Source organism: Haplochromis burtoni, unplaced genomic scaffold (assembly GCF_018398535.1).
Source record: "Haplochromis burtoni strain Fernald_Lab_line unplaced genomic scaffold, NCSU_Asbu1 Contig_450, whole genome shotgun sequence".
Taxonomy (NCBI): Eukaryota; Metazoa; Chordata; class Actinopteri; order Cichliformes; family Cichlidae; genus Haplochromis; species Haplochromis burtoni.
This window is the reverse complement of record NW_024582811.1, coordinates 71,741-86,136: the sequence shown is the minus strand read 5'-3', so window position 1 is coordinate 86,136 and position 14,396 is coordinate 71,741. Positions and strand designations below refer to the sequence as shown.

Sequence of the window (14,396 nt, the reverse complement as noted above, 5' to 3'; positions counted from 1 at the left end):
GAAATATGAAGCAATCTGATGACACGTAAAACTGTTTAACAAACTATTTTCCATCCAAAGCTGAATAAATACACACAAATCTTAGTTTACACTTGTGGATCATATCTTACACATTTGCAGCACCTTTGAGGCAAATATCGATTTAGTTATTAAATGGTAGCAGTGTCATCTTCATTATGTCCATTAGGTCGTCTACTGATTGGACGCTGGCGGTTCGATCCCTAACTTGGACAATATACTAACCCCAAGTTGCTCTCCGATACATTGGAGTATGAATGTGTGTAGATATTAGAGAACACCTTAGGAAAGCATAGGAAAAAGTGCTTGTATGAATAAGTCTAAAAAGGTGACTGAAGCTGCTATTGGTCGCTTCACTCTTGCTCTCTGCTGTGCCTTCATCGCTCAGATGCAGTCAATCCGCTGCACTATATTAGCTGCACTGTATAAAGCCGCTCCTAAACGATAGGTGTCGCCAATCAGACAATATCGTGCCGTACGAAGAAGTTAACGCTGAAAGCCAAGTGGGTCTTTTCACAAAATCAAGTTTGCAACACCTCTTTTTGTGTGTCAGTGTAGCTTCTGTGTAGGATTACTATTAAAGTGGCGGTAAAAACTGGCATGATAGTACGCTCGTGTCTTCAACCCAGCTGCATCGGCCGCGGCACAAAGCACCAAGTTATGAAATTTAAGTTTTGCACGACCGGCCGATGCACCACAAAGATTGTCTTGTGACACAGAATGTGATGTGAAAATCATCCTGAGACGCAAGCCACGTGGCGAGCATAGAAACCACTGGACTGAAGGCATATTGTATACAGCAGTGGTCCCCAACCCCCGGGCCTCGGACCGGTCCGTGAAAATATTGTCGGGCATAAACCGGTCCGTGGCGCAAAAAAAGGTTGGGGACGCTGGTATGCAGGGCTTTGAGGGACAGTAAAAACTCCCTATATAAGAATCAGTCCATTTACCGTGCACTGTTTTGTTTTGTTTTGGTCCTTCTTCCTCTTTATTGTGCTGGTAATGTGATGTGTGAAGGCTGAAGGCAGTACCTTCCTTGGTGTGGTTACAGGTGTTCCCCAGGGATCAGTTCTGGGCCATCAAGAAGTATCAGTTTCCATTTTTATGCCGATGACACTGTGATGTATTCTGTTGGTTCCACACCTCAGCTCCAACAATCCTTTGATACTGTTCAGCAAATTAGTTTCCAATGTTTCCAACACTAAATTAAATTCATTGAATTTTCCTTGGTTTGAAGATTGATTTAGTATTGAAATATAAATACTTCAGAATTTTGACTGATGACTCTTGAAAAGACTTTTGTCTTCCAATATGTGATCTGACAACATGCGTTCACAAAATCTGGTGCCAAGGGTTTGCACTCAGTTGGAGAAAAAAGTACTTACGCAGGGAATCGGCTCCACAATGAGCTACGTTTGAAGCAGCCTGTTTCTCTGAGTTTAAACAAATGCTTAATATTTTAAATAGTCAACGATCAGCAAATGTTTCAATGGATGAATTATCTGACAGCTCTGTGAGTAGTGAGTACTCTGTAACTGTCTCATTTTGGCATCTGTAGTTCAAGATGTGCACACTTTGTTCTGTTGCAGTTCTGTAACACTGTTGTCTGTGTTGTGTGTTTGTGTGTAGATGTGGCAGTGCTCCTCTGGATCACATCTCCTTAAACCGCCTGGCTAACATGAGAAAGCGATACAGGTATGTTTAAGGCTTTAATGGCAGCCATGGTTGTGATCCAGGCGTAACTCCTGACTTTTCTGGGGTTGAGTGGGATATAGACACTAAGCTTTGTAGCTGTTACCAACTAAACTTTTATACAGTAAATATTTTCCTGAAAAGGAGCTTTTATTTTAACAGTCAGAGCCTTCGAGTTCTTCTTGTACTAAAGATTTAAATGCAACAGTGTAATCATATTTCCACCAAAGCAACCTGATACTCCGAGTTGTGGGTACATTTTTAAGGAACTAAAAAGTTACATCAGAAATTCTCTTCTCATTTCATCATTATGTTGTATTCATTTTTAAGTGTAAAACTTGTTTCTTTCAACGGAAAAATGAAACTGCAATGTAGCGCTGTCTGTGTTGCTAACATGTTTTGGTTTTTCCCTTCTTTGTCAGGAATGGCCTCGGGCCCTCAAAAGAAGGAGAGGCTCAGTACTCTGTGGTGCATTGCACTGGCTACATCAAAGCCTGGCCCCCTGCAGGTAAACAAGAGCACACTCATACATATCACACTTCTACTGAGAGTTCTTGTAAGTGAGACGTGGTGGTGGCCTCTGCTGAGCTCTGGATCAAGACTTCAGTCTAGCTGTATCTCTGTATCTACAGAGTTCAAACAGTTTCTTGGTGTCTTGTGACAAAAGACTTTTTTTCCTGTCAAGTTCATGTTCAAATACAGTCCAAAGGAAACATTACATCTTCTCAAGTCTTTGACAGCTGGAGTGGTGTTGTACTGTGTCTTTTGGCTGATGGGTTTCCCAGCGGACAGTTGGGTGTTTACAATGAGAACAAGCTTGCGTGTCTCAGCCTCCCTTTCTCACTCCCACTGTAAAAGGTTCTTATGCAGTGCTTCTCTACTTTACCTTAGCCCTCAAAGTGCTTTATACAACATGTTATTCACCCATTCACACTCTGATGAACACATCAGGAGCCACTCAGGGTTCAGTATCTTGCCCAGGAATACTTTGGCATGCAGACTGGAAACAGGGCTGGTACTTCCATCTGTTGGTGAATGAACAATTGACCTTTTAATTAGCAGATGAGCTGCTCTACCTGGATGAGTCACAGCCATAATGATACATACTCAGGAAGATGTGCTATACAGCTCAGCTGGACTGGGGGACAAAATGTTAAAATAGATTTTCTTTGATAGAAATGAGCGATGCCCAATATAAAGTCAGTACAAATCATTCTGTGTTCTGACAGACAACACAAAAGTCCAACGACAGTGAGAGTAGGACTGAGCCAATCCTGTGGCTGGCACAGAGTTAGAGCCACTTCAGATTAAGTTGAAACACATGAAAACATGAGGATCAGCATCATGTCCACAAAGGCTTGGGTATGTTGTATGTGGCCGCAGACACGAGTGAGATGAGCAATAGCGTTACTTATTATGGAACCCTGCAAACACATACCAAGGCTCAAAAGACGTTGATCAGAAGTAGTAACATTTACTTCCACCGAAACTGAAACTTTACAGCTTCAGTCAGCTCTTACTACTGATGGTGTTTTACAAACTGAAGCAGTCCCATCCTTCCACTGTTCACTGTTTACCTGTTCAAGTTCCAGATATTTTCAACTGCATAATTCTGTATGGCAAAAATTAAGAGCGACGCTGATACCACAACAGGCAACAGCTGTAAAAGACAGTCAAAAAGTAAGGCCAGTAAACTGCAAAGTAAAACCAGTTAGTGAAACCATTTAGCACAGTCAAAAATGTCAGATATACACGGCTGATTAAAGTAAATGACCCTCATTACCAACTCGGTCCATAACCATTTCTGTTAGATAGCACTTGCCCAGTGGCAGGTGGTGGATGAACAAACAGCTGCATCTCATCTACCACACTGAATATGCAGTGAAGCTGCAGATCCATCATCAGATCCATGTTTGAGCCTTATTTATGTATTAATTGCACTGGAGCATACGTGGACCGCATCTGAGTTTTGTTTTATGTTCTCCTCGGTGTAAATGAGAACATTTCTTAACTTTGTTCTGAGGACATAATCTTTTGAGGTTTTTTTCTTTCACTGTGTCACGTTTTTAGTTTGTGTTGGGGCCCATTCGCAATGCTCAGTGCACAGCTCCCTGAATATCGCCTGGTGCTGTACTGCTATTGGGGTCGCAAATCCCGAAAGATCAAATATGCTGTTTGTGCTGCTGTGCTTGACTGTGGAAAAAATACCCCCACAGGTCAAAGGCTTCTCCTGTCGGAAGGCAAAAAAGGTAAAACTGTCAGTTTAAAAGTGCCAAAGTGTATTTAAGTTGGTTCCACTCAACAGGATGTTATTAAGGGAGACGGCATCATGCGCTGGAGTTGAGCACTACTTGTACTTGGCCTGGTTTACGCAGGTAATAAACTCCAAAGATTGAAAAATACCAGCACTGTTGTTCACCAGTGGGTGGTGGGGCTGGTTCAGCATGCCCTGCCTCAGAGATCTTCCCCATAAAGGCATTCATATGTTCTTTCATGTCTTTCATCAAAAGACACTTGTCCGCTTTGGTTCGATTGTTGAGGAGATTGCACCTTGGTTGGTTGCCCACAACCAGCCAATGATGTCACGCGCTGTACTGGCACAAGATGGCACTAGACATGTTTTAAAAACTCTACTTTTAAGCACTTCTTTCTTAAATCCAAAACACACAGTGTTACTTCTGTGTCAGCTTTTGAGAGCAGGGCCCCATAGTGTGAATTGTCTTTATAACATGAAGTGCTTCATGTCGCAACCTTCATTCTAACAGACAGCAAAGGGCAAGTCATCTGGTTTCAAATGAAATCAGGCTGTGTCAAAGTGTGAATTTGAAAACTGTCTTTGGTGTCCTGACTGTAAACACGTAAACACTGCTGTTATAAGTTGATGGTCTTCACTAATTTCAAGCCTTATTGAATACATCATGAAGTTAATTTTGTACATTATGTTTTCGGATGGATCTTTGTCTGAAGTGCCCACTATGTAACCCCGGCTCTCTGAAACTGCCAAAGATGAAGGAGGAGTGCTAACCATCTCTTTGAAGATTGCTAACTGCAGCTGGGCAAGTGATGTTGTTAACCTGTCTTTAAACTCAGTGTTCCCCTGAGAGGATCCAGTGATAGTCGTAGCTAATATTGCTAAGCTTTAATAGCAGCGGGGAAACAAAAACAGAAGGGCCTTCTCCTCAACATGACACACACACACAAAATGTAAAAATATAAAGTCTGAAAACAGAAAACCTTTGAGGTGCACGTCTTTCAGATGACTGGTCTTTACATGTACATGGCATTTACGGACCTACCGTGGAGGAACTACCACTGGTGATGCCAGAAGGTTTGGGTCCGATGCCGAGTGAGGATTAAAAGAGAACCACTGCTCATTCCTTGCAACTAGTTTCAAAATACCAAGACGGCAAAAGTCAAAGTGTTCACCTGAAGGCTGACATGGCTGTGTCCATCTTTTATATAAACGGTTGGGTAAAGTGTTGGCAAACATTTTTCAAACTGAAGATGAACCACTTTCTTTGGACCCCCAGTTTTAAGCGAATGCCTCTTACAGGTAAAATAACTGTCGCCCAGCTATTTTATCTAGGAGCTGCCTTTTTTACCACTTATTTGAACTTTTGTAAGCCAGCGGTAATTTTTAAGAGGCAAAGGAAGATTGACAAAGACACAAAAGTTTATATAGGAGTTTAAAAAAATAAATCCAGCTAAAAACAAATCTGCTTCTCCCAAATGTTGGTCGAACTCCGTGTATGATTTATATGAAATTTGTTCATAAATCAGATTTCTTACAGCTGTGTTACCGTATGTTATCATGAGGGGAAAAGCCCGTATTTACAATGTAACACGCACGTGCGTGGTATGCTGCCGTGGTCTCAGACCAGGTGTCTAAATTGATGACGTGACAAAGTAGAGCAATGAGACTGAGCAACACCAAATACAAACAACAAAATTCCTCCCGGGGTTCTCAGGCCACACTGGAATAATTCCACATGTGTTTTGCAATCAGGGACATATGGTCTCTCTTCCTTGAGCTAAAAATACTCCTTTGGAATGTTCTGGACACAATACATCGGGTATCAAGCAACATACAGACACTTATAAATTTCAGATGGATAACAGAGACACGCTATGAAAAATCCAGACACGCACAGTTCCACTTTAATGAGCGTGCATTTGGTGTTGGCTGAACATTGAGAAATGTAGCCACAGATGACGATGAAGTCATCGTCTTATTTGGAACTTGGATTTTTGTCTGTCTGTGCATTTGTATTTCCTGCTGTCGTTTAGTCAAAGGTATTTTAGCTTCATCCCACAGTACAAAGTTCATTCATCAGTGACTTCTGGCAAAAATGAAAGAGGAATTGATTTAACTTCTTTATTTTTGCCTTTTTGTGGTCTAACTTCCGTTTTTAACTGGAATTATGACGTGACATGAAAGGTTTCACTTGAACAGATTTCACTCAAAACATCTCAGCCCATCCAAACATGTGGCGTTTGCAGAAATGGAAAACAATGTTTTAAAGGTCATTTTATGATTGGTTAGTTATGATTGGGGTCAAAGTATCGGAGAATATTTAAAATGTGCTGACACAGCAAAATAGTAGTGAACAATGGTAGCGCTGGCTGATCCAGGATATTATAGCGAATGCCCATAACTGGCTATCACAAAGTGCATGCATTAGAAAAGCTGAAAGGGCTTCCTTGATCCAGTCTGGGCATTTTGGGGTTCGTGGTTAATGATGGACTGGATGTCAGCCAGTAGATTACTTCTCACTGCTTGAATTTTGTCTGACGTAGCTCCTCTGCTCTTTGTATGAGGATTAAAAACCAAAGGTTTTAGTGGGTGAAACACAGTTAGCCAACCTGACAAACTATGGCTTTCCTGTCAGCTAATCTGTAATCCAGGAAACAGAGGAATACAGTCCCGTGTCTGTGTGCTTGTTTTTGAGCATATTTAGTTGGATGGTATTAAAAGCACTAAAATCAAAGAACATAACTCTCACATCAGCTCCAAATGCCCCCAGATCAGGAAGGATTTCATGATGTGCCATGTAAGGGCCACTGATCTGTAGTCGTTCAGTTCAAGTGGACACTGGTACTGGCAGAATACAGGATGCTTCCACAGTGTCGACTCAGATTGAAGATCCTGTTGAGAAGTAGACACAGTTAGGGGGGGAAGCACAGTCCTCAAGCAGCTTTGAACACACCCTCTGGGCCATCAGCCTTCCCAGAGCTTAGGCTTCCTAGCTCCAGTCTCACCCATGCCTCTGTGACGTAAAAGAGGCACAGGTGTGAGAGGGGAAGTACCTGATCCATATTAGAAATGCAAGGAGGAGGAGAAGCAGTGGGACTGGGTGTGACCATAAAGTCAAATCCGTTGAAGAACTGGTTGAGTCCATCAGCTCCTTAAATGGCTCTTTTCTTTTTGTTGAAGCCAGAGATGGCACAGATTCCCCATCCATCTCTAAACGTTACCCTTTTCTGGTTGAAAATTGCCTTCATGTCACTAGTTTGTTATTGTGGAAACAGCATACAGTCTTTGTGGGTATGATTGTGTGTCTACAGAGGTTCATGTCAATCTATCTGTTTCCACTAGCGCCCTCAGAGCTTCAGCAGCATCAGGTGTCCGTTTCCTGACTGGGAGTTTAGTTGCAGACAATCTGGCATTATCGTACAGTATAAGGGTGAAAACAGTTAGATCCACATTGGAGTCGGGCGATGATTCAACCATGTTTCAGTAAAACATATGAGACTGCACTCACAGTATACTAAGTCTCAACCAATATCTGCAGCACATCACTTTAAGTTGGCAGAGAGTTGACATTTCCCATGATGACTGTTGGCAGAAAGGGCTTAATGTCACCACTTCTAAGCCTTCAGAGCTAATCTGTTTCACTGAAAAATCTCTTCTCCTGAGTAAACACTTCCCACAGAAGGATCTGTCTGTGCTTGGCAAAAAACACACTTTATGTTTCACACCTTGCTCTTTTTCTTTCTCTTGTGCTCAGGTATGACTATACCAGAAGAAGACACAGAGGCGGGTCAGACTGGAAAGTACTGCCTCGTGGCTATTGGAAGACTGCAGGTGTGTGGTGACACAAACAATTTAAACACTTTGATAAAATGGAAGGAAAGGCTGTGTTTGTGTGTTTTTATGTATTCCATATGGACAGAACATCTCAGTCTTTGAATACCAGTGTTTTCAGGTCCACAGGTGTATAAAATCAAGCAGCTAGCTGTAGAGTCTGCCGTTAGAAATTTTTGAAAGAATAGTTTGTTCTGAAAAGCTCACTTAATTTGAGCGAGTTATTGTAAGATGAATAGGACTCTTCCCTCCTTGATTATTCTGCAACTGTAAGTGATATTGTTGTAACGTGTTCAGAAAGTGGCAGACTATGTAAATGTGTAGCATGCATAAAATTCTCCAATGATCTGTTGAATGAATAACTGCAAGATGTGTGCCGAGAGCTTCATCACAGGTGTGTGTTAGCACAGGGCTGTTCGATATAACCATATATATGGATGACGATATAAAAACATCTGTCGTTTCATTTTACGCTATCGTTTGATTCGTGGTGTCGCAAAATAAACTGTTTACGGTAATATTTGTTCATGGTTCTGATGGTCACTGTAGTGGCTGTATTCATTTCTTAAAGTTCTCTCTTTCTCTTATATTTAATATAACCACACTACGGACGGACAAGCGCCTGTTTTTATGCGTTGTCGTTAGCAACAACGACGGTAACAGCATCGCGTGTCCGCTTGTTTATGTTCCACATAAACCTTTCACAATAAAGCTCAAGATCCTGTTGAGACTTTTCAAAATAAACTGAATCACGTGAAAGAGCAGATTATTTACGGATGAGAAGTAAAAAAGAGCCGCCAGGTGCTAAAAAATAAACCTTAGACTCAAACGTTAGAACAGGCTTTTCCCCGCAGCACGCCGTGTAATAAATACTCACAAAGAAAACGGCGCCGTTACAACTTATGTCTAAAAATGTGTCGTTTCATGCATCGGTTAAAACACTCGACTCCAGATACATGACGCACAGCTGGAAACACTTCACGCAAGTCGAGCTGCCTGAGATTCACAGACTTTACAGCAAATGTTACATTTTTGTGATTTATATCGTTATCGGACGATAGGTGTCTTATATCGGGATATGAGGTTTTGGTCATATCGCACAGCCCTATGTTAGCATAGCTTTAGTATTTGTAACTTAGCAGTGGGAAGAGTGATCCAATGTAAAGTGAACTGGGATAGATGTACTCCTGCAGATGAGTTGATGGACTTCAGGTGTACATGTCTTACATTTACTCAGGCACAAAAACAAGAAGCAAACAGAGAGGAGAGCAGTGAGCGAGAGGAGGTATTTCCAGCGCCATGACATATATAATTGTCTTTCGTATTCAACGAGGCAAACAATGTTGATTAGACAAATAACTTAAAATGAATGTACAGTGAAATACATTCGTTTTTTTAGGGGTTATTTTAAATTCTCATTGAATTGCCCTAGCATCCTCATTTATGGGAGATGTTTACATTGTATTTAATATTATATTGTATTGTATTGTCGAGGCGTTCCCAGGCACGCCATAGCTATATTCTCTCCACTGAGTCCCGGGTCTACTCCAGGGTCTCCTCCCGATAGGACCTCCCTGGTCTGAACACCTTACCCAGGAGGCACCTGCCTTAACTGGCTCCTTTCAATGTGGAGGAGCAACGACTCACCCTATCGCTAAGGGAGAGCCATTTCTTATCTGCAATCTTTCCCGACACTGGGCATCAATTAAATGTAAAACAATTAGATTAAACACATAGTAGATTTGGTACCGACTAGTGACAGTAGTAACAATTAGTTAAGCACATCCCTAGTATCAAACAATAGCTATGAAGAGAGACAGAATATCAGTCAGAATAAACACATTACATAGAATTGATAAATTGATTTGCATCTCACTGTGTGAAGTATTTGATCCCCAAACGAAGCATGACGAAGTACTTGGTGGAGAAACCTTTGTTGGCAAGCCCAGCAGTAAGATGTTTGTGGACATACGGCCCATTGCACTTGAGCTCTGACCAGTGTGACACTTTATTTAAGGTTGCTTGGATCCCAGTACTCATCATGGAGCAGCTTTCCAGCCACTCACTGCAATCTTGTTTCATTCGCTCTCGCTGTCTGCTTCTGCTCCTCAAGTTCACCTCCCTTCCAGGTTCTGCCGTCCTCCTAAAATACGGGAGGCATGATTGGCTCATGATGACTGGCTGCCAAACAGCCTTCCCTGACACCACACCCTGAACCCAACCAGCTGAGCCACAAACCGCACCACGCCACACATTTTAGGATTGATTTGGACTCCTCTTAACAGGAACTCTTGAAGTCACTTAGATTTCTTGGCTGCCAAACGGAAGCTCAAAACTTCAGCGCCACAGATTTTCTATAGTGAGGTCTGGAAACTGGGTAGCCCACTGCTTGACATTATGGTTCTTCTTTAGCCATTCCTATGTTGCATTGGCAGTATGTTTTGGGTCATTATCATGCTGGAAGACCACGCACGACTCATCTTCAGTGTTCTGGCTGAGGGAAGGAGTTTCTCGTCCAGCGTTTTAGGGTACATGTTCCCGTTCATTGGCCCCTTAATGCAATGAAGACCTCTAGCAGAAAAACGACCCCAAAGCATCATGTTTCCCACCTCCGAGTTTGGCTGTGGGGATGGTGTTCTTTGAATCATACTCAGCATTTCTTGTCCTCCAAACATGGCAGGTTGAGTTAGAGCTAGATTTTTCTTTCATCTGACCACAGCCCTTTCTCCGAAGCCTTCTCTGACTCATGTAGATGTTCACTGGCAAACTCAAGACAGGCCTGTTCATGTGCCTTCTTGAGGCTGGGGAATTTGCAGACACCGCAACATTATGATTCAATCAAATTTTATTTGCATAGCACGAAATCACAACAGTTGCCTCAAAACATTTTATGTTTTAAGACCTTACCATGACACATAGAAAACCCCAACATTCAAATGACCCCCTATGAACAACACTTGGTAATGTTGGGAAGGAAAACAAGAAGAAGCCTCTGGCAGAAGCAGACTCAGGGAGGGGCAGCCATCTGTCACAGCTTGTTTGTCAGTGCATCATGGAAGACACCAGCAACATGGGGATTCAGGGTCACCTGATCCAACCCTAGCTGTAGGCTTTATCAAAAGGGAAAGTTTAAATTCTAATCTTAAAAGTAGAGGGTGTCTGCCTCCAGTCTAAACTGGACGCTGGTTCCACAGCGGCCTGAAAGTTGAAGGCTCTGTCAACAGTGTTCTTAATGAATGTGGTCCCACCTGCCTTTATAATCATCCTCACCTCATGCGCCATGATTTTGCATGGAGCTCTAGACTGAAGGTGATTGATGTTGGTTTTTTTCCATTTACGAACAAGTTGCCACCTTCTCACCCATTCAAACAAGCACTTTCTATCCGCTTTTTCCTATCGAGCATTCATACGGAGAGCAACTTTGGGTTAATATTTTGCCCGAGGATATTTGGCATGCAGACTGGAGCAGCCAGGGATTTTCCCCTAAACCACCCCCAAGTTTACAGCACCTGAAATTCCCAGACGGCTTCTATCCAAATGCTAACCAGGCCCGACCCTGCTTAGCCTCCGAGATCAGACAAGCTCAGGCGTGCTCACAGTGCTATGCAGGTCTACAGTATTGTCCCCGACGTCCTTTGACGGCTCTTTGGTCTTGCCCATGGTGGTGCAGAGGAAAAGAAATCTGTGATCAAGTTTGATGTATATACATAATATTTTGATATCAGGAGTATCTGTAATTGATTTATTGTTGTGCAATGTTGATTTATTGTAATCTTTGGGGGCCAGAATCCTGGCTGTTATATTGGATCAAATACTTATTTCATGTAAATCAATTTGCAACTTTTACGCAGTGTGTTTTTTCAAAATTGTGGTTGATATTGAATCATACATATTTTGTTCTGTGTTTTCACTGAAGCACTACAAATTGCTTACAGTTTTTCTCTTTACCACTTTTGGCAGTCAGATCACCAAATAGAAGGTTGTAATAACCCCCCATTAACCTTCCTGAATCTCTTCTTCATACATCTAAATGGAGTTAAATGTGTGTGTGTGGGGCTTCCTCAGGTGACCAGCTCTCCAGTCTCAATGGATATGAATGGCCTGTCAGTTCCCACAGAGTTCCTGTCACGTCACAACTCTGATGGTGTCATCACTTTTGTGGATCCACGCTGCATCAGTGTCATTGGTTATCAGCCTCAGGTCAGACTTTGTACTATGAATGTCATGAAAAAAGACGACAGTTATCATGTTGTTAATGTGTTTTATGCAGTGCAAAATAATGCATAGTAAGTATGGAACGCCAGGACTGCCATAATGAATTAACATTAAATAATTAATTAAAATTGGAAATAATTAATTACATAAATATTTCTGACACATGTAATTAATTAATTCCTGGCACATTTAAATAATTATTTAATGATTTATTTATTTAATTCATTTTGGCACTTTTGTCCCCTTCATCTCGCTCCTTGAAATAATTTTATCTGTCAGCCTCACACATCAAACTAAGTGGGCGGGGTTAACACTGCCCATGCAGCTCAGACAACAATTTTACATGTATGATCTTAAAACAGGACACAGCCACTATACGTGCTGGCCTCATATCAAATGTGAAGGCAGACTGAGTCTATGTTTGACGTTTTTTATATCTAATCTTCCTCTCAAACATTTAAACAGCAGCGAGTCTGCAGCTGAGGGAACACAAACTCAAACTGTCCGAACAGGTTTGCTCGTTTCTTGGATTCATTTGGTGATTTATTAAATGTGTAACTGTTATTCTAATCTGCTGCTGAGTCTCTTACACTGATGAAAATGCAGAAAACACAGATCACACCTGTTCAACCAATCACTTTCATTCCACTTTGATCTGGACAAACTGACGCTTCATCTCTGTTACAGTGTTGCTATATGTTTGTGTTCTTTATGCTGTAGATTTTCACGTCTCTGGAATAGTTGGCAGTAATAAGGATGATTTTCTGTAAAATCATACTGATATGAGCCGTGACATATTCGTAGATGACCGTTAGATTAGTCAGCTGGGAAACTCTGTGTTAACTCATGGAGCTGAGGATATCGTGGACATGCTGACCTCGCTCCGTGGTGTACAGGGCCGTTTACCCTCATGATTAATATTCACAATAAAAATATTAGCCGAACATCATGAAGTCTGTATGTGTTTCATAGTGTCGAACAACCTTTGTACAGTTAAAGCCAGCAGTTACTACATGACAGAAACACCAACGTTATCTCTTTTATGCGTTTATACACAGGTCACGCTGATTACTGAACAAAAACCCAAAGATCAGATGTTAAACAGATTTATTTGCTCTCTCTCCTCCTTAAACATGTTTTTAATGTTAGTTATAATTCAGAATTGGCGACTGAAACACGTAGGACACATAAGAACATCAGGAAATAAAACACCGATAAATATAACCTCAGTAAAAGAAGTCAGCGGGGGTTACTACAGCTGTGTACCGGGGCCTGCGCTTTGTCGGTGGGATTGCTTGCGAGGCGAGCGGGTCTATCCCACGCTTTGCCGTGAGACTGGGCAGACATCTCCGAAATCATCGAAGCACTTTTGCAAAGAGGCTGTATCTTGACAAACCGACCAGACACATGAAGATTAAACCACTACATTCTCGGCTAAAAAAATATTAAAACGGTATTTGGTGACACACAAACAGGGTTTTTCAAAGTCTCAGTTCTGTTAGCTTCCACATGCCGGTTGTTGTGTGCTAGAAACAATGGCCACCAGGCCAAAGCAATGGTTTTGACTCGATCAGCGTTAACCCCGCCCCCTGAGTTTGATGGGTGAGGCTGACAGATAAAATTATTTCAAATTTATGGTGAGACCTGAAGGAGTCAACTGTGCCAAAATGAATTAATTAAATACACCATTAAATAATTATTTAAATGTGGCAATAATTAATTAATTAAATGTGTTAAAAAATTAATTAATTATTGCCACACTTAATTAATTATTTAATGGTTTATTTTATTAATTCATCATGGCAGTCCTGGCATTTCATAAGTAAGTCACCAACAGTGACCATTAGATTTTAACTTTCATTCACAGTCCTCCCACTGTCCAAAGGCATCCTTGTAAAATTCATTGATTATTTTAAATTAGGGGGATTGTCTATGTATGAATCTAAGCGTATGCAGCTGTCTTTGTTTGCCTTGTGGATGGACTGGAAGACGTACCCTGTTTCTCACCTAGTGACATCAGGGATATTCTCCAGCCCTGCCATGTCACCGAAGAAGATAAGCGGTTAAGAAAATAAATGGATGGATGATTGATGAGTGACCCAGCACAACACTCGAGAATTGTTTTACAAAAGTGCAAACAGGAAGAAGGAGAACACAGAGAATTTACGTTCATTTCACAACTACTTGCTAGCCTGTATAGACTTTTATTGACTGCTTCTCCTGACTGACTTAAGAAATACAATTGAGTCATCTGTTTGTTATATTAGGATACAAAAACACATCCTGTTTGTTGAAGGTCATCTCACTCTAATATAACTGTTATATTGTTGTTGATATTTTTTCTTTTTAGTCACTTTATTCAAATATAATTACATCTATAATATCT

The 14,396-nt window shown here is 41.4% G+C and overlaps 1 protein-coding gene across 5 annotated transcripts in view; it reads left to right on the top strand.

The window, feature by feature from the left end:
• arnt2 (aryl-hydrocarbon receptor nuclear translocator 2) overlaps nt 1–14,396 on the top strand; it is a 63,997-nt gene that overhangs the window by 27,356 nt on the left and 22,245 nt on the right. For all 5 annotated transcript variants that reach the window (XM_042213538.1, XM_042213539.1, XM_005945708.3 and 2 more), the window contains 4 exons: nt 1,648–1,713; nt 2,133–2,218; nt 7,719–7,795; nt 11,861–11,995. In XM_042213538.1, coding sequence (XP_042069472.1) covers nt 1,648–1,713; nt 2,133–2,218; nt 7,719–7,795; nt 11,861–11,995 — 364 coding nt within the window. The remainder of the gene's footprint in view (nt 1–1,647; nt 1,714–2,132; nt 2,219–7,718; nt 7,796–11,860; nt 11,996–14,396) is intronic.